We start from the raw sequence: 18,385 nt of genomic DNA on the forward strand, positions 1-18,385 counted from the left end.
ATTCCTTCACTGTCTGTTATTTTACCACAGAGTATAGAAGCAGGAACACTGTGACTGTGATAACTGTACAACATACTTAGAGGACATAAACATTTGAAATGCAAGATGCAAAATTTCCATGACTTAAACTAGACTAAAATGTTTTTAGCTTGTGTTGACTAAAAAGAGACCAAATCTAACTAAACTAAAACTAATACAATTTGTGTTTAAAACATTTTTCGTGGCCAAGCCTCAAGTGCAGTTGTACAGAAATGTGCATGGGATGGGATCCTCGGTATGAGCTCTGATAAATGGAGGATTTTCTCTGTCATGTAACGTGATTTGTTGTCTGAGGATTCTCTACTGCACAACATTATCCTGGAGTAATTCCCTCCTGAGAGGAAATTATAGCCTTATACAGTTCGGGAAGTGCAGTCGTCACTTGTGCAATTTGGAAGGTTTTTTTGTTAAATCAATTTATTCTATAACAGACAAATTATTTTTTCAAGTGTGTGTGTAGAGGAGAAGTAAACCACAGTATTAGTTGTGAGTCTGTGAGTGATTAGTCACTAAAACTACCAACACAACACTGAGGACACAAACGATCCCACTGCTGAGTTAATTGCAGGTAAAAGATTCATAAAGCAATCAAATCAGCTGAGAAAGTCCTAGCGTTGTAAAACAATTCATTAGGTTCAGCCACTTTAATTCTCCTCATTTCCCTGTTAAACGATATTGAAAATGAGCCAGGATGTAATGGCTTATTGTTGAGTTGTTGAGTTTATGGGTGAAGCTCTCTTATAATTACATCGCAGGCAGAAACATTTGATGCAAAAGGAGTCATGAATAAGATTTTTACCGCCTCATTGAACAAAATGACACTGCGTCTATGAGTGGATGTTGTTTCCGTTACTGCTGGTTGAAGTCATAGATCACATAAAACCTATATGGAAATCAGAGTGTTTAATAGATCATTAAATACCCCAAATAAGAGACATTTAAGCTGATTAACCCAGAATTTTGCTAATAGGACAAGAGAGCCAATCTTCAGAAAAGAGTAAGAGGAAGTTTGCCTTTTTTCACGCCCCTTTTTCTCCAACATTTTACCACCAACTGTACATCTATATTGTTGATTTTCCAACAATATAGCTGATAAATATGATGCTTTTTGTCAGCCAACTCTCAAATATTTTCTCAGAGCATCCTCATATTCATATACCAAGGACGGCTCTCAAACTACTCACTGCATCACTACATTTTTTATTTTTGGTAGCGTTTGTTAACATAGCATATATGTCCTTTTCTCCTCCTATCTGTCCTCCCTTTTTCCCCTCCCAGGCCCTAGAGGAGCGTCTGAAGCAGGAGCAGAGGGAGGAGGTTCATGCTCTGAAGGAGGCCCACAGGAGGACCTTCGATATCCTGAGACAGCAGTCAGACCAGGAGCTGCAGACGCTGCGATTTGAACTTGAGGACGAGGGGAAAGCAAAGCTGGGTAAATGATAATAAACACATGTACACCTGCCTTGGACTTGTCTTTGTTTGTAGCCATATTAACTGGGTTTCTATCCAAGATGGCAACCTCTCTCTCTCTCTGTGGCATGGTTTTATACTGCAGCAATGATTTTTCTGCCCACAGTGAAGATGTTTCTACCCACTGTGATGAACTTTCTACCTGCTGGGCTGATGCTTATGTCTGTAGCGATGTAGTCTGTAGGCCCCTATTTCATCCTTCCACGCTGTTAAATGGAAAAAAAACACAACTAATCATGGGAGTAAATCAGCAGATCGCATTCAAAAAGAAGCTTACTCACATCTCACATCCATGCAATTAAATAATAACCAATAAGCAGCTCCCACAAGGCCTAAGAATGAGATATGAAGGCAATCTATGTTATATGGTGTCAATTTTTAAAAACGATTTCACCGATTAATCCTCTGTGATCTGTGAACAGACAAAACTGAACTTTTTGTTGGAAGTATTTTAAATGAACAGTCTGATATTAAGCCGATCTTGAGAAAGAGATTTTATCTGTTAAAATTAAGAAGTTTAAAAGAGTCTGAGATAACCACAAAATACAAAAGCTCTACTTTTGGTGGGAAAGGATTTTCAAAGAACAAAGAGGATCCTCACCTGAGATCAGAGGGAATCCTCCTGACACCTGACACCCACGCTACAGAGCTAGATGAGCTGAAATCAATATCATGCTATAACAATAGTTTTCTGATATATCTTATGATGATTATACTTGTACATGATGTACACAGTGATGATGTTTCAACCCTCAGATTACTTCTGATATTCCCACACTGTAACACCGCTGTCTCTCTCTCTTGCAGCCTCCCTCCGTGCAGAGCTGAACCACCTCCATGCTACAGCTATAGAGCACCTTAAGCAGATCCACCTTAAAGACAACACTACCGTCAAACGGGAGCTAGAGAAAGCTATGGAGCACAGCCACCAGCAGGTAACTGTGAAAGTTTCTAGTGATAGTTTCCCCTCTTGTTCTCCAACTGAAACCTAACTACTTATTCTCTGTTGTGTTAATATGTAAATCATCTAGGAACAAGAGCTCCTGGTCCGTATCTCCGACTTGCAGGCAGAGGTGTGTTCCCGTAGCAACCGCATCACCGATCTGGACCATGAGATCCACTCTCTGAACGAGACCATTGACACTCTGACCAGAGAGCTGGAGCTGAAGGGCAAAGAGGTGCTGCGGGTCCGCAGTGAAGCTAACCATCAGATAAGGTAGTACTCAGTGTCCTCAAATACCCCTTCTATTTTTAAAAATGATATGTGAAATTGTGTTATATATGTGAAACAATTATTGTTTTATGTTCTTCATATCATTAAGGGATGCAAAATTAAACCATGACTCAACAGTAACTGACCCAGTTTGCAGACGACTAATCCTGCACTCATGTCATATGGGAATAACTATCTGAACAGCTTATGATTAAATGCAGCAATTTTCATGCTTTGAAACTCATCTACACCATGACTTAGTTTCTGCTCAGTTTCTGATCAACTTTGTGAACTTTAATTCACACGTTTTACACCAAATTACAGTAAGTACAGAAGAGTCATTTCGAGAGTAATAATCATTTGATTTTAGATGTGCTTGCAATAAACAGATTTAAAAAAGAGAGGTCAAAATCAAAGCAACAGAGGTTGGGATATCCAGTCTTCCTGTCTCTAGTGTGGGTTAAGCCCCTAAGATAGTGGATCCTACATTTCCCATAATGCAATTCCATAGTATCTTTCATTATACCGTCCCTGTAATGCATCTCAAACTCCACATCTTCAGTTTATAACACAAACTGTTATAATTCTTGTCTCCAAGCCTAAGCTGAGATAAGGGTATCAGGGTTATTTGCTCACTTAAGAAAGCTCCTTGAGAGCCACAGAAGACATTATAAAACTGTTTTCACAGGCCGAGTAGTGCTTCCCAAGATATAAACTGACCTAGATGTGTAAAATTAATGGAGTGCCCTTTTAATGCCCCTTTGTTGATGGTGTGTATGCAGAAGAATCCCTGCGGTTAAATGCTACAGCCTATGGGAAAGTTTGTAAAAACATTCCTTATAATCGCTGATAAATACTCTGCGTTGAAAAGAGTGGCAAAACACAGTTTCTTAAAGATAATAACACAATAAATGTTAAGTGGAGTGAAGCGTGGAGCAGGTGGACCTAAACACAGGAGACAGGAGGCAGCAGGAACTGAAGAATACTCTTTAATGGAGGCAAAGCAAAACTGAACAGGACAGAACAAAACTGAGCTTCACTGAACAAAGGATCCAACAAGGCTGAACTGAAAACCAGGACTTAAATGCAAACTGGAATTAAATGCACAAAGCAGGTGTGAAAAGAGAAAACACAAAAGGCAATAGCTGCTCTGGGCTGAGGACAAATCAAAAACAGAACTTCATCCTTGAGCCAAATAAAAGTCCACAATATAACCATGCACAATCCTCTTTATACATAAACCGTCATTCACCAAACTGTCCTGGAATTACACAAATATAACTCAAATAAGTGCACATATCACACTGAGCAATCACAGCAAATAAACTTCAGTATATATTGCTGTTGATAAAAACATGAATAAATCGGTCTGTCAAGCAGAGTTGCTGCATGACACAACATAAATCGAACTAAAAGACAACTGCAGCTCTGAATAACATAACTAGTGTTATAGTTCACTTGAGCACTTAGTTCCAATGAGAGTCAGTGTAGAAAGCGACAGTCTCTCAAGTGGTCGTTAAATATAATCTGCAACCTCTCTTATCTGTCCTTCCCACTCAGTCCAGTCTTAAACAGGCAGAAAAGCCTGGTGGACTGGTGGAGGGACATAAAGCCAAACTGGGACAGAACCATAACAATAAAGTGTTTGATAAAAAAAAAAAAAAACTATTGCTGTCACTTGTGATACTAATATTTAGTAGCTACTGTAGTCATGCAAACTCTAGCAGCCTGTGCTCTTAACTATGTCTGTTGTGATTCTGGTCGTGCTTATCTGCAAGCAAAGACTGTTTTCTTAAAGGAAACTTGAATGCAGAACGCTCTTTATTACTTCCTTCCACTTAGATTGCAGACAGATAAATTAAGACTCTGGTATTAACACAGTAGCCATGGATACCATTTCTTTATACCATTACAAGGGACCCCATGTTCAGTATATCTGTATACTGGGTCTCAGCTGAGTTCAGTTTGCAGCTGCACATCTTGTCGTCCTCCTCTATAATTTAGTAAAATGTAGCATCAGTCTCATGGTTCTATACTAGGAAATTATTAGCAATATTCATGAAGAGCTTCTTTTGCAGTAAAAGTGATGACTCTCTGTGGGTTAAGCAAGGCACCACCATGGTTACCGGTTCTATTCCTGCTATAATTAAATAGCTAATTGATACTGATACTCGCTACACTTCAGAAAAATGCATCCAGCACACGTTACATGTTAGGTTACTTTATGTTCGGATGTTGCGTCATGGTCTATTTATGAATTTTGTCTCTCTGTCCTGCAGGGCCCATGAGCAAGACTTGGCGAAGAGACACGAGAGAGACCTGGGGGAGCTAAATGTTGCCCATCATAGAGAAACACAGATCATGCTGGCTGACTTCAACAAAGCCCAGGAGGTTCTCAAAGACAAGATTTCGGCTTTACAAATACTGTAAGTCACAGAAATGTGTCTAGTTTCTTATGTTGCTCCTTTTCACAGCTTCTTAGTCGTCTATTCTCCGTCTTTGCTAGCAAAAAGCATTTCTTTCTCCTTTATAAGACGCTTTGTAATTTTGTAATAATGTTAAGTACCTTCCTGCCCTCCTACTTCTCTTGCTCCTTCATGTGTCATGTCTATGTGTCCAGGTTGGAGGGGACAGAGGAGAAGTTAAGGAACAGAGAAAGCCGACCAGAAGACCTGCATATTATAGCAGAGCTTCGAGAGATGGTCACCGAAAGAGAGGCTCTGGTCAAAAAGCTGGTGGTGAGTAGATGTGGTAGCTTCATGGTGCATGAGGGAGGAGGGGGTGGGGGGATCTTAGGATAATGAGTATAGTGAGAACAGTTGAAACAAAACATCCAGAGAAACTCATTCTTGCTGCATAATCCTTTTCTCAAACACTCAAATGTGGTTTCTGACTTTTTAACTGCAGTCAGAGATATCACCAGCTGACATCACGACTGTCTCTGAATTTTGATTTTGTTCTTTCTTGACATTGGGAATAATAGTTTGACAAAATAATCTCAACTCAAGATCCACTTACTAGTTTTTTCTCTGCAGCTCTCAGTAGCCTTCAGGCAATATTAGCAGAATGGGAAAAACAGGAAAACCCTCCTTTGTTACGACTCGGGGGTATTGCTGCGTATTGCTCCTTTTAATTAGCTAAATTGATAATATTAGCGTTAATGTTGGATTTTATTTAGATGTTTGGTTTAGATGGTGACTTTGCAAGCCATTTTGCAGTCGGTAAATTCCAGATATCTCGGAATAACAACTAGGAGGCTGATGCAGAGTGAAGGTTTTTTCTCTCTCTGTTGCTCAAGATTACAGTCTGAACGATATGATATGTAAATGCAGCATTATGCACATACTTTGAAGTCCCGTTAGGTCTCATGGTGTGAAATCAGCATGAGATTGAGAGCTCTCTGCTTGTCCTTTGCATACACTTTAGATAAATCAGCAAAAACATAAACTGTGATGACAGTGAGTTGAAACAAGGCAAGAAAAGTGTCAGCAAGATGACATTTTCTTTTTAATTATAGCACATGTTTCTAACCAGCAATATGTACATATGTGCAATAAATATCAACCTCACACTTTACTGTCCACAGAAAAGCCTCTTTCCAGGTAACATGATTTGAGAAAGTGCTGTCAACCAGGAGTGTCTGCCTCCTGCTTCTCACTCATTGGTTGGCCTGATGAAGCCTTTCAATGCTACATAACGCAGCAGAGTAGTGGATTACGCTGCTGGAGTGCCTTGATCTAGTTTCTTTGGATGTTGTGATACTTTTTCCCCCCACTGTGAAAACAATTTGCAGTCATATTTTAAGCATACAGAGAGTTTGAGACTCATCATCTCGACTTTATTTATAGGACGACAAGAAGTTCTACCAGTTGGAGTTGGTCAACAGAGAGACGGGCTTCAACAAGGTCTTCAATTCCAGTGCCAACGTCGGTGTCATCAACCCTCTTATCAAGGTGAGTGTTGTCATACCCCGAAAGTCCTGCGAGGTGAGTGGGATGGATGTCGAGGATCCTGTGGGTGTTTCAGCCCGTTTGAGTTGAGTGGATTCCAAACCACAACCCTCAGACAGAGGAAATCACTAAAGCTGTGAGAAAACTGTGTGTCCTCAACGTCATAGATGCTGTTTTACATCCCCATGGGTTCGTTACGCGTGTGAGCGAGTGTTATATTTTGAATCTGTCCCACACACTTCTAGCTCACGATGCATGCACAAGCACAGGATTGCTGCATCACACACTTCAGTCGGCAAAAACACACGTCATTCAAGAGTTTTAAGGTCTAATGACGTCAAACTACACCCACACACACACACACTGCCTGTAGTTTGGCGCAGTTATCCACCTTTCTATATAGTTGCCAAATTAAGTCATTGTTATTGAAGGTAATAAGGGTAGCTGGCATACAAACCTGCAACCATGCAGTGAGGAACAAGAACAATTCAAACATTAACTGTAATTGCACCTTATTCAACTTAAACGTTATCTACCACTGCACAGAGTAAAAGTGTTCATTTTATTTATAATGTTGTATTTTATGAATCTTCAAAGCACAAAAATCATCCCATTCTTCCTGAAAATCCGCAGCGTGTGTCATCATTACACGCTCTCTCACATCAGTGTCACGAAGACCGAGATCTCTATACAAAGCTGCTCATCATCCTCATTCTTCTGTGTACACAGCTGTCATACGTAGTGTTTCAAGCCTGGAGTCATTCACAAACAATAATGCTTGATTTCAGCCTCGTTCCTCCTCCTTCTCCTCCTTCTCCTCTTCATTCCTGTGTCGCTCACTGTGGGTTCTTTGTACTTGACTACATTTGAGTTCATGATTCTCTCACTTACATCTCCAAGCAGCTACATATAGGATAAGGAAATTTCCGACTTTGGGGACTCTGCTCTAGAAACAGTGGCAGACAGCAAAAGAACCCCCTCCCTACAAGAGATCCGCTCAGGGGACAATTAGAAGTAATTCTAGGTCAATTTCTGCATATATTTTCCACAATTCTTTTCTTTTTTTTGCAAAATGCTTTTGTTTACCTCTCCTTCTACAGAATTCATCCAGTCTTCGCTAAATGTGTTACTAAAAACGCGGTTTATCCCCCAGGTCATTACCAAATTGTTTTTTGTCGGCTTTCTGGCATAAATTGCCGTAATTCTTGAACGCATTGTGCAACCGCAGCAGCAGTAGATGAAACGTGCACATACAAACTAAATGATTTGCCTCGAAATGGTGCAATGGCAACAGCAAGAAATCTACCTAACCCTTACATACTGTTATACATATTCTGACTCTTCACAGTATCCCCTCATGATTAGTCTTTACACCAAACTTCTGACCCACAAATCTATTTTTCATTTATTAAGACCTCATTGGGTATCAATAATAAATCCTTAATGAAGCTTTCAGAGAGCTAAGACAGTGTATTCTTTATATATACATATATACACAACAGCCAATATGATTTCAATTATTTTCTTGAATGGTGATTTTTGAATTTTTTAATAAATACAGGTCAAATTCAACCCTCTATGTACAAAAATCTGTATCAGCTGCACTAAAATGAAAAAAAAGTTAAAATGTTACCATTTTTTCTATATTCTGGGTCACTTCAGGCTAAGATATTGCTGTTTAGGGTGTTTTTTACTGCTTACAAATGTAAAAATGGGTCAATTTTGAGCTCAACAGTATGTGAAAGTTAAGTCACTTAAATCAAGCTGACTGACTTGAAAAGTACAGTTGATCTTCAGATTATTTGTTTGCACATAGAAGTAAAAAACAAGGGACCGCAAATACTTTTTCTGTTGCTTCAATGTTAGAATGAGTTGTTCTTTTTACTTTTAATTATAAAGTGCTCATTATAATTCACATTCCCCTATTTAGCTGTTTTTAGCAACAGGGTTCTTTATGAAAATGCTGGTTGGGCGGTTGGAGCACCACTTTTTTTTGCTATTTCTTATGGTTTCCATTGGTAACAGCTGCTAATCATCTTAATACACAGTTGATGAAGAGACAATTTGCTAAAAAAACGAAGTGCATTCCTGTAATACAGAATCATCCTCCCCCAACCCTGCCTTTCTATGTTTGTCTATAGTTAAAAACAGGCAGCCAATCAGATCACCGCTTCGCCAGCTTTCCTAGCCAGTCAGCTCTCCGATTCGTCAGCCCTCCCACCACGAGTCATGAAGGAGAGGAAGAGGAGGGACGGGAGGTGGAGGAGGTAGGACCAGGAGGCCGCTTTGTGCCTCCTCACTCCCCCCTCCAGAGGTCCCTCCCCCGGCTTACGAAACCCCTGCCACTGTTCAGTCCTCTTCCTCTTCCTCACCATCCTCCTCCTCTTCCTCCTTGTCCTCATCCTCCACATCATCCCTTGCCAAGCCTTGCTCTTCCTCATGCTCCTCATCCTCAGGAACCTCAGGTGCAGCATCAGGGCCTACAAAGCTTTAGGAGGTGAGAACTAATGTGACTGCTGCCTTCAGTCCACTTTCACTTCACATAATTCAAGGAGTGAACGTGTCCCCGGCCTTGTTTGCTGCCCTCACTGTCTTTATCTCTCACTTCACTTTTTGCTTTTCTTCCCTTCTATCCTCATCCCTCTCTCCCAAACCTGAAGGAGGGCTTTTTAAAGGCACCTATTGGCTTTTTGTCAAAAAATTACTCAGCGTAAACCACCTCCCATGACAGAGTTCATCTTTTTTCTGCTCTATGTAGATAGACATTAGTAGATAAAAGTTATAAACGATCAAATCACACGTGCCTGTGAAACCTAGTCGTAAAATGTGACAAAGCACCGTTCATCTGAAATTTAGTATCCTTTAAATTATTTGTATAGAGGCATCTCTTGTAAACCATAAATTCAACCCAAACTACCAGAAAGCACAGCGCTTCACTTCAAACTAAATTAAACAGAACAGTAGGATACAAAATGTTAAAATGTAGGCAGCACTCTTGTCTGGAGCTGCAACAATTAGTAGATTAATTGATTAGTCAATCAGAAAATTAACTATTTTGGTAATCTATTTTTTTTTTTTCCTTTACATTTTGTTGTAATTGTTTGTGATGTTGAGTTACAATTCTTAAGATTTCAGTCCTGGTTGATTTGACACCTGTTTTTACTGATATTAATAGTCACAAAGTGCGGTTTAATACTTCAGGTCCCAGAATTCAGAGGGCAGCAAACTTCTTCTTGAGCAACAGGTGAATCTGTTTGCAGTGTAGCCAAATAAAATCATGTTGTTTTGATAAAGAAGTCAGTTAATAATCTGCCTTTTTGAGAGAAACTCATGAGAAACTCCGACCTGATTTCAAGCATGCACACAGCGCAAGTAGTTCACACAACAGGAGCGCACAGTAAAAGGAGTTTGTCACCTTGCTGAGGAGTTGGAGGTGTGCAGCCTGTCGCCTTCTTCATCTAACAGCTCCAACAGCAGTAACTAGTGCTGACTGTTGATTACTCCCTGCAATAATTAAAACTGATCTGCTGTCAAAAAGGCAAAAAATTATTATCATCTGGTATTTTTCGGTGACAAACTCATTGCTTTGAATGTGAACTAACAGCAGCAGGAAATGTTTGGTTTGCATCAGCAGTAACTCAACACAGCCCTGATGCGGTGTTAATGGTGAATAGTTAACAGTGATTGTCAGTGAATCACTCCGCCACTAACAGTGACAAGATTTATATAGAGAGGTTGTTACGGAATTTAAACATATTGAGTGGCTATTGCAGAAAAAATAGATAATATACCATAAATAGTATGAGTTGAGTTGGGTTTGATTTCATGGAAACCTCAAGTATTATATAATGTCCTCCTTTTCATAATGTCAGCTAAACTAAACTAGTCTTAGTTACATTTTGCGTAGCTTTTACAGGCACATCCAATTCATCATTTTGTCTATGAGATCATTGGAGCCGCAATAAAACCAGACTCACTCTACAGTAAGCAGCTCATAATCAACTAAAACTGTCTTCAGGGGTTTCAGTGGAGAGTTTTACTTTATGACACTGATATGAAACCCAATCATGAACGCCTGCCACCACATGAAGATACCCTCTACAGTTTGTTGCATATATTACCAAAACATAGCATCTCAGCAACATACTGTAAAATGTATCTCCTCAAAAATTAATTTTTATCTGTGACAACACACAAAATTTAGTAGATCACGTTTAGACTTGGTGACTGATGCTGTATTGCATGGGAATGAAACACTGGAGCTTAATGCCATCTCAGCTCCAACCTGCATGATGTGATCAGTACATAGAGAGAAGAGAGGCACAAGATCTGCTTAACAGAAAGGAAAAGTAGAAAAAGAAGTGCCTTCTAGATACAGTGTGACTGAAAATAGTGATTTAACACCACTGCTGGAGCCTTTTTTATCCCAGAGCTGTTGATAAATCCGACCTTGCTTTGATGCATGCAGGCTGTTATCAAGCGTGGTTACCTTTGCACAGTGTGTGTTCTTATATCCCTGTGGAGTAAGACCTCCTGTGTCCTCAAACTGATACAGCAAGAGACAAAGCTGTGGAGGTAACATGACTTGGACTAAAGCCAGACTCAAGTCACAAATCTTGCATAATAACTCATGTTTCCTTGGATGCACACACATTATAAATACTCTGGGAGAAGTGTCACTTCAAGTTCAACTTTTTGTAGCTGGTCTGTTTTTTTCAGTCAGCTATTTTTTCCTTCTCTACAACTTTATAGTTTCTTCTGTTTTGTTTTATCTTTTTGCGATGTTGAAGTGTAAGACAAAACTGAATTCCAGCTGCTGTACAGTAGATGATTTAAAAGCCTTACTTTGGCTCTGTGATTCTCTCAGTTTTAGTTTAGGCCGTAGCCAATATGTTGTACCGCATTGATCTATTCATTTCACACAACGCTGCAGTCTAACCATTAGTCCTGGGTCAACAGAGAAAAATAATGAAGACATAATCCATTTTTGATTCATTATGCTTCAACATCACATTTCCCATTTTCCAATCATGGCAATATCACAGACAGAATCTTCTTTGAAATATACAGCAAGTGCTCCCTGTCATCTCTTTCTGTTTTTTGTTGCTTGTAAAAGAAGCCAACCCTGAAACATTGCACTCACAATCTGTCTCAATGGGACTTCAAACTCCAAGTGAAGCCACGAAAGAAATTACTGATTTAAAAGCAATTCAGCAACTAAAAAGTGCAAGTTGAAAATGTGAAACTTGCAAGATAACAGTGTTGTGCTTTATTCTCCCAGCCAAAAAAGTCAGTGGACACACAGTATAAGAGGAGATAAAGCAGTGCTGCTGGCTGCAGGCACTGATTATGAAAACACTGGCAGCTCTGCCGCTGGAGGGCGCAAGCTGCAAACCAGCTGAACAAAGGAGTTAGTTTGATATCTATTTGTTCAGGAAAAACTTATTACAGGAGGAGAAACACTTTGTTAGTTGGTTTTTGGTACAGTTTTTTGTGTTATTTTAAATTGAGAGGAGAAAAGTTTTCTCACTTTTCGATCTCTCTGGTTTTTTTTGTTAGTTCCCATCTTTAAAGCAGAGCTGCATCTTACATTATTTATTAATAGTGTAGTAATTTTTATGTTTGTACAAATTTATATATTAGTCTCTTGTTTTTTTCATTGGCATTACAACACTGGATGACAAATTTATGCTTAGTTTTTAATATTTAAGTCATGGTGATCTTGTTATATCCAACCACCCACACACACCTGCTCATATACCCTCACAATTTACCATCCTTTGTGCGAGTGCAGGAGGTCTCAGGGGATCTAGCGTGTAATACCCCCTTAAACAATGAATATAAAGCAAGTTTTTTCATCATATCTATACTTTAAAGCTTCCACTGGTTTGGCATGTACCATACTGCCTTGAGCACACACTGTCTCCCTAATTACACTCTGACACTGGTACTGCCCACAGTCACAATATACAAGTTCTTTGCTATCCTCTTTTCTGAAAAAAAAAAACTGTGTATCTGATTGTACATATCTGTATGCCTGTTAATTTCTGGCAGAGCATCTCTCTGTGTCTCCCTCACAGTCATTTTAACAGATGTTTTCTTTTTCTTCCCTCCTTCAGCCTTCCTGAGGCAAACGCCACAACACCGTCAGACCCGAGGGGGACGAAGGCAGGAAAAAGCAAAGAATACGTTGCAAAAGAAGAGGAGCTGTACGCTCAGTACTTCTCTTTCTGACAGGCAAAAAAATCCCAATTGTGTCAAAAAATCAAGTAATGGGACAGAGAGCTAAAGTTGGACAGCGATCAAACTGCAGGTTTTGAAAGCAATTTGGGCGACTTATATTTCAAATGTGCATTTCTAATCACAACACTCCCAACAGTCATGTGCAGGACTGGGATTTTAGGGCTACCACACATGGTGAGCATTGTACGATGATTGATTTGTCAGTGCATCATCATAAAAGTGTGCATGGTAAAAATTCATTTGTTATTTTATACCATCTGCAATTCTGCAACACATGAAATCTGTATGAGCTCTAAAGTTGCACTAGGCAACTGAAGGTGTAAGAAATAAGTATAATCTTAAAAAGTTTGAAGGACTTCTACCCATAAATCCTGTGAAGTCAAAGTCAAAAGGTAGAATAGTGGTGATGTGGAGGTATTGAAGAGTTCTTCGCACTGCTCTTAAAGCATTTAGATATATTTGATTCTCGCTTTGAAGTTTAAATTTGTGAATTCCTGTGCAGAGGAGATTCCCAAAAGAGACTAGATATCAGATGTCCACATTTTTCCAGCAATGCACTGATATTTCCAGATAATATGAAGAAGAAAACTGTTATGTAGCTACAGTAGTTTTTTAAGTTGATAGGTAAGGAAGGGAAAAATTAGCTTACTGATTGTGATGATCTAATCAATTTTTAGTTAACTAGATTCTTAACCAGAGATAGCAGGAATATTTAAGTATACAAGGATATATTAAGGATAAATTAAGTTTATTACAACTTGAGTCTTATCTGTTTTGACCATCCTTCCTATGAATTTAAATAACATTGTACCCACTATGTTAATTTCTGAGATCTGGGAACACATTGCTTAATCAGACAGGTTGATAACAAACAGTCAAACTTATTTGGGAGAGTAAATGAAGAACAGTAAAATTACCCAAACCTTTGTTGTTAACATCCATCACAGTTTACAGACTGACTCCCTGATTTAACTTTGATGTGTACTGCACACACAGTTTTCCTCTTCAATGAGGACAATGAGCAACATTTTAGGTGCACTCACTGTCAATTTTACCGCCAAATAAAAAAATGGTTAAGATATTGTGGCTGAACAAAATTAAACTGGGTAAGTAACTTGGTTTCATGCTGTGTTCCCAGATCTTAGCATCATAACTGATATAAATGATCAAAAGACCTACAAAAAGATACAAGTTGGAGTAAATCAGAATTATCCTTAACAATCCCAAACCTCGCTGACATTAGGCCACAGCTAAATTTTTAAACTCACACAAAGATGTCACAAACTGCAGTGTTCAATGAGTGTTCATATAAGATAAGTTTCTCTTTCTATATACATCATCATGTGTCTTACAAGCCGTAATCTGACTGGAAATGCTACAAAGTGATTTTTGCCTTGATACTCGCCTTTAGTCTTTCATGCTGCAGGCTCATCTGCAGTACAAATATGTATTTAGGTAAAAGGATAGACCTAGCTTTAGATCCTGGTTGGTTTTTGGCCTCTACAGTACAACAAACTACAGTACAGTACACCACTATAATGACACCAGCAAAAAAAAAAAAAAAGACCAACTTTAGCTTGCTGTCCCAGTGCTTTGACTGTGTACATACAGTATATGTTTGAAAGTCATTTTCAAATCTCTGAGCTAGCTGAGGGGCGCTTGATTTACCATTCCAGACGCCTCAACAGTCTCAGGAGGGGAACCATCAAGACAAATTGAATCAAGCACCCCTCATATTTTTATTATTCCAATATTTATAATGTAACAAGCTACTGTTTTTCTACGGTCTGTTTGTGATGCCGGTGGACCAGAGACATGAAGACAAAGAGTTCTGTCAGTGACATGTAGATGTTATTTGACTCCTAGGAACTTTTTTTAATGCCAAGGAGTGTTTAGTCAAAGCTACACACTTTATCTCATTACAAGCTACCTATAGGAGTTCATGTCGGTGACTGAACTCTTTTGCTTTGTGTCTCTGCCTGTGGGGCAGACCATAGAGCATGTGAAAACAGAAACACTATCATAATGCTGCTGTCACTCACTTGAAATCCTCATATCTCCGGTTTTTGGTGTACTGTCCGTTTTTTAACTAAGTCCATTCAGTAACCTGTACAGTTTCCAAACTGCATGGTCATCATCAGCCTGAAAGAGGCTCTGTTTCTTACTTATTGAAACGTGGATAGAGGGACATGAGGTTTGAGGGTTTGATTCCTCTCACACTGACACTACCGGGGTTTATTCAACACCACAAACAGATACAGATACATTTCAGTAGGAATCGATGCTTGTCTTCCATAACAGAATTAACGGAGGCCCCAAATGGTTCAGGAAGTGTTTATACTTTGCTTGTATACATTCATGGGTGATATTAGACAATCCAATCAAACCACAAAGAATTGAATCCACACCTCTCTGACAAAGTCTCAACAAATATTGAACACTTTGCTTCTGTGCTCTTATATTGGATGGCATTAAACAGTTCTTTCATCTAGCCCCTGTAGATATTTCATATAAGCACATTTTAAGTGGTATATCCTTCTAAAATACCTACTAAAATATTCATTTGTTACATTCTGGTCCAAGTTTTCTTATTTTGGAACCAAACCATGTACATTTTTCTTTTGTCCTTGCCTTTCTCAGCCAGAATCACTTGAGAAATTTGATTGATTTCCTTTTCACTACAGAGAAACACCAGAAAGGATCTCATTACACTCAGCTTTTAGTCATAGGCCTTCTTCAGATGGACAAACAGAATGAAAAATGTATATTTAGACATTCCTGTAATTAACCCAATTTTAAAACATTTGTGTATCTCATACACAAGATTATACTGAAGCGTATTCTAGTCTTTTGATATCTATATACTACAAAAATGGAGGATAAAGGATGTAAGGGGTAATATACAGTTAAAGGAGTCTAATATTTTGGGAAGTACGCTTAGTCGCTTTCTTGCTGAGAGTTAGATGAGAAGTTTGATATCACTCTCATGTCCGTACAGTAAATAATAAACTACAGCCAGCAGCCAGTTAGCTTAGCTAGGCATAAAGACTGGAAACAGCTAGACTGGTTCTGTCTAAAGGTATCAAAATCTGCCTACCAGTGTCCTTTGACATCACTAAATAACAAGTTATTTCTTGTTACTTTATGCTAAGCTCAGCTAACTGTCTCCTGACTGTAGCTTCATATTTAACAGACAAATATGTGAATGGTATAAATCCTCTCTTCTAACTCTTGGTAAGAAAGTGAATGAGCATATTTCTGAAAATGTGAGGGAAATAAATCTGAAATCTGAGGGAAGAAATGGGATGTGAATACTTAGGAAAATGACATGAGACAGGAAGATCTTTTCAGCTTAATTTACCTGATGTTTTTCATAGCATCATTGTTTATGGAGTTTTGTGACTATATTTTTTATGTTTCTTTTTAATTACTAGGATGTCTATATATATATATATATATTCTTGTGTTTTTTCATTCTGTTTTCCCCTTTGGGCCTGTGGAAAGTCTGAAAGCTATGTAAATGTTTTTTAATTTACATGTAATTGTCCCTCCAGCACAGAGAGAGGCTAAAATCTTCCCATGTTTCCAGTCTTTGTACCACACTTACTTAAATATATCCAGAACTTATCTCAGCACTGGACTGAACAGAAGTGAAAGTGATATAAATCTTCTCATTTGACTGCTCAAAATGAACCAAACTGTTTTGTCAAAGCAAAGAATGAAACACTTCCTTTGACCAGTAGCAGACATGTCTGTATTTGTGTCATATGGGAAAGACAGTAAATGAACTCTGAAATCAGTGAAGGAAACAGTCAGGTTCAGAGAATAGACTTCTAATTAAACATCTATACTCTATAAAAGTAACTAAATTACCAATTTTCATCTGTAGTTTTATAAAAGTCTAAACTTCTATCATGGTATCCTAACATCTGTCCCTTATGACATGAATACAACATCATGTGATTGATGCTTCAGTTATTGTATACTGACTGTCGTCAGTGCTAATACAATATATTCGATGGTTTACTTGTAAATATTAACCTTATGTAAAAAACCCCAGCAAAGAAAATGGACCAATAAATACATATGACAGTATCCTCTCTGGGATCGAAGCCCCAACACTGAACCACAGCTGGTTCATTCCTCAGTGCACACTGTGAAGATTAGATTAATTCAGCTATGTTAAATATTGACATTTTAGCTTAGACATCTGCATCAGACAATGCAAATGTCTTTTGTTTCTTCTCAGTTCTTTCTTAATAACAGATTTTCTCTCACAATCGCATCCAATTTTACTGCTACTTTTTTGTTTTCCTGCTGATGATTTCTACTGTCTTCTAAAAACGTACACACAAGCGTGAAACTGTTTTCTCAGCTGAAACCAAGAAGCACATCCTGGGGGACTGCCCCATCCAACAGTGATAGTTAAAGGACCATTCCAGTGTTTTTGCACATATGAAATATGTGGCATGTAATGCCAAACTTTCTATTGTGTTTTAGAGTTTTTAATATGTTTTCTACCATACTGGCAGCAATTGTTTCCATTCCTTTCACAATGGTATTCAAAAATCAATTCACAGAGATGTGAAAGTTGACTTGTGATAGATAATCCATTATTGGGAACAATATGTCTTTTTTTACATTTGAATTAGTTTTGACAGCAATAAAGGTAGATGATATTCTCTGTAGCTTGCAGCTAGCTGAATGTGTAAAACACATTCCTGACCTTGAAAACAGCCGTTTTCACAAAGTTCATATAGTTGGTGTTCTGGAGCTTTCAGTCATATCACATGATCTTTGTTTGTAGATGCATTTTGCCCAGTTGTCATGGCCATTTGTTCTGAGCACTTTAAGGACTTCTTGTCCATGTTGGCTTAAATGTTGTGGTTCAAAATGTATGCAGTTGAGAAAACAAGCTCACCGGTCCATTTAGGACCAAATAGACCTAAGCTAGCTCCATTTAGTAGCTGTTCTGGAGCACTTGTCATCATCACATTACATGATCTTCCTCAGCTGTTGAAGTTTAATAATTTGATTAGAGTTTGGCATTTAGGCAAACTCCATCTGCTGAGGAGATTGTGTTATATGATGGAAAGCTCAAGACCAGCTACTAAAAGCCTTGTTGTGAAAATGTTTACATGAGTTTCAGTAAAGGGATAAATAAGCATGTTAAAACACTGGTATGGTCCTTTAGGTTGAGTTGCGTTTACTTGTTTGAAATGGCAAAAGTGAAGAATATTTATTTGTTTAACTGTTTATGTTTATTATTTCTTTGTTCCTGTATATATGTTTGTTTTTGTCAAAACCTTTACTGTTGTTTAGTAATTTATGTATTTGCACAGACCTTACTTGTAGATTGATTTGATGCATTTGTTTATCTGTCCCACACCTGACCAGTGTTGTTTTAAAGGAGAATATCACTCAGTGAAAGAATTGTCTGCCTCTTGTGGCCATTTGCTGAACTGCAGCT

The 18,385-nt window shown here is 38.5% G+C and overlaps 1 protein-coding gene across 2 annotated transcripts in view; it reads left to right on the forward strand.

Moving 5' to 3' along the window:
• The window catches only part of LOC137176970 (protein FAM184A-like), a 55,166-nt gene extending 36,995 nt beyond the window's left edge, over window positions 1–18,171 (forward strand). The window contains exons 17-24 of one of the 2 annotated variants that reach the window (XM_067583026.1): window positions 1,318–1,471; window positions 2,317–2,444; window positions 2,541–2,725; window positions 5,002–5,148; window positions 5,343–5,460; window positions 6,571–6,675; window positions 8,814–9,169; window positions 12,792–18,171. In XM_067583026.1, coding sequence (XP_067439127.1) covers window positions 1,318–1,471; window positions 2,317–2,444; window positions 2,541–2,725; window positions 5,002–5,148; window positions 5,343–5,460; window positions 6,571–6,675; window positions 8,814–9,169; window positions 12,792–12,906 — 1,308 coding nt within the window. In that variant the 3' untranslated portion in view covers window positions 12,907–18,171. The remainder of the gene's footprint in view (window positions 1–1,317; window positions 1,472–2,316; window positions 2,445–2,540; window positions 2,726–5,001; window positions 5,149–5,342; window positions 5,461–6,570; window positions 6,676–8,813; window positions 9,170–12,791) is intronic. The other variant, XM_067583027.1, reaches the window with a different exon arrangement.
• Window positions 18,172–18,385: the final 214 nt, after the last annotated feature.

This window comes from Thunnus thynnus, chromosome 24 (assembly GCF_963924715.1).
Source record: "Thunnus thynnus chromosome 24, fThuThy2.1, whole genome shotgun sequence".
Lineage (NCBI taxonomy): Eukaryota > Metazoa > Chordata > Actinopteri > Scombriformes > Scombridae > Thunnus > Thunnus thynnus.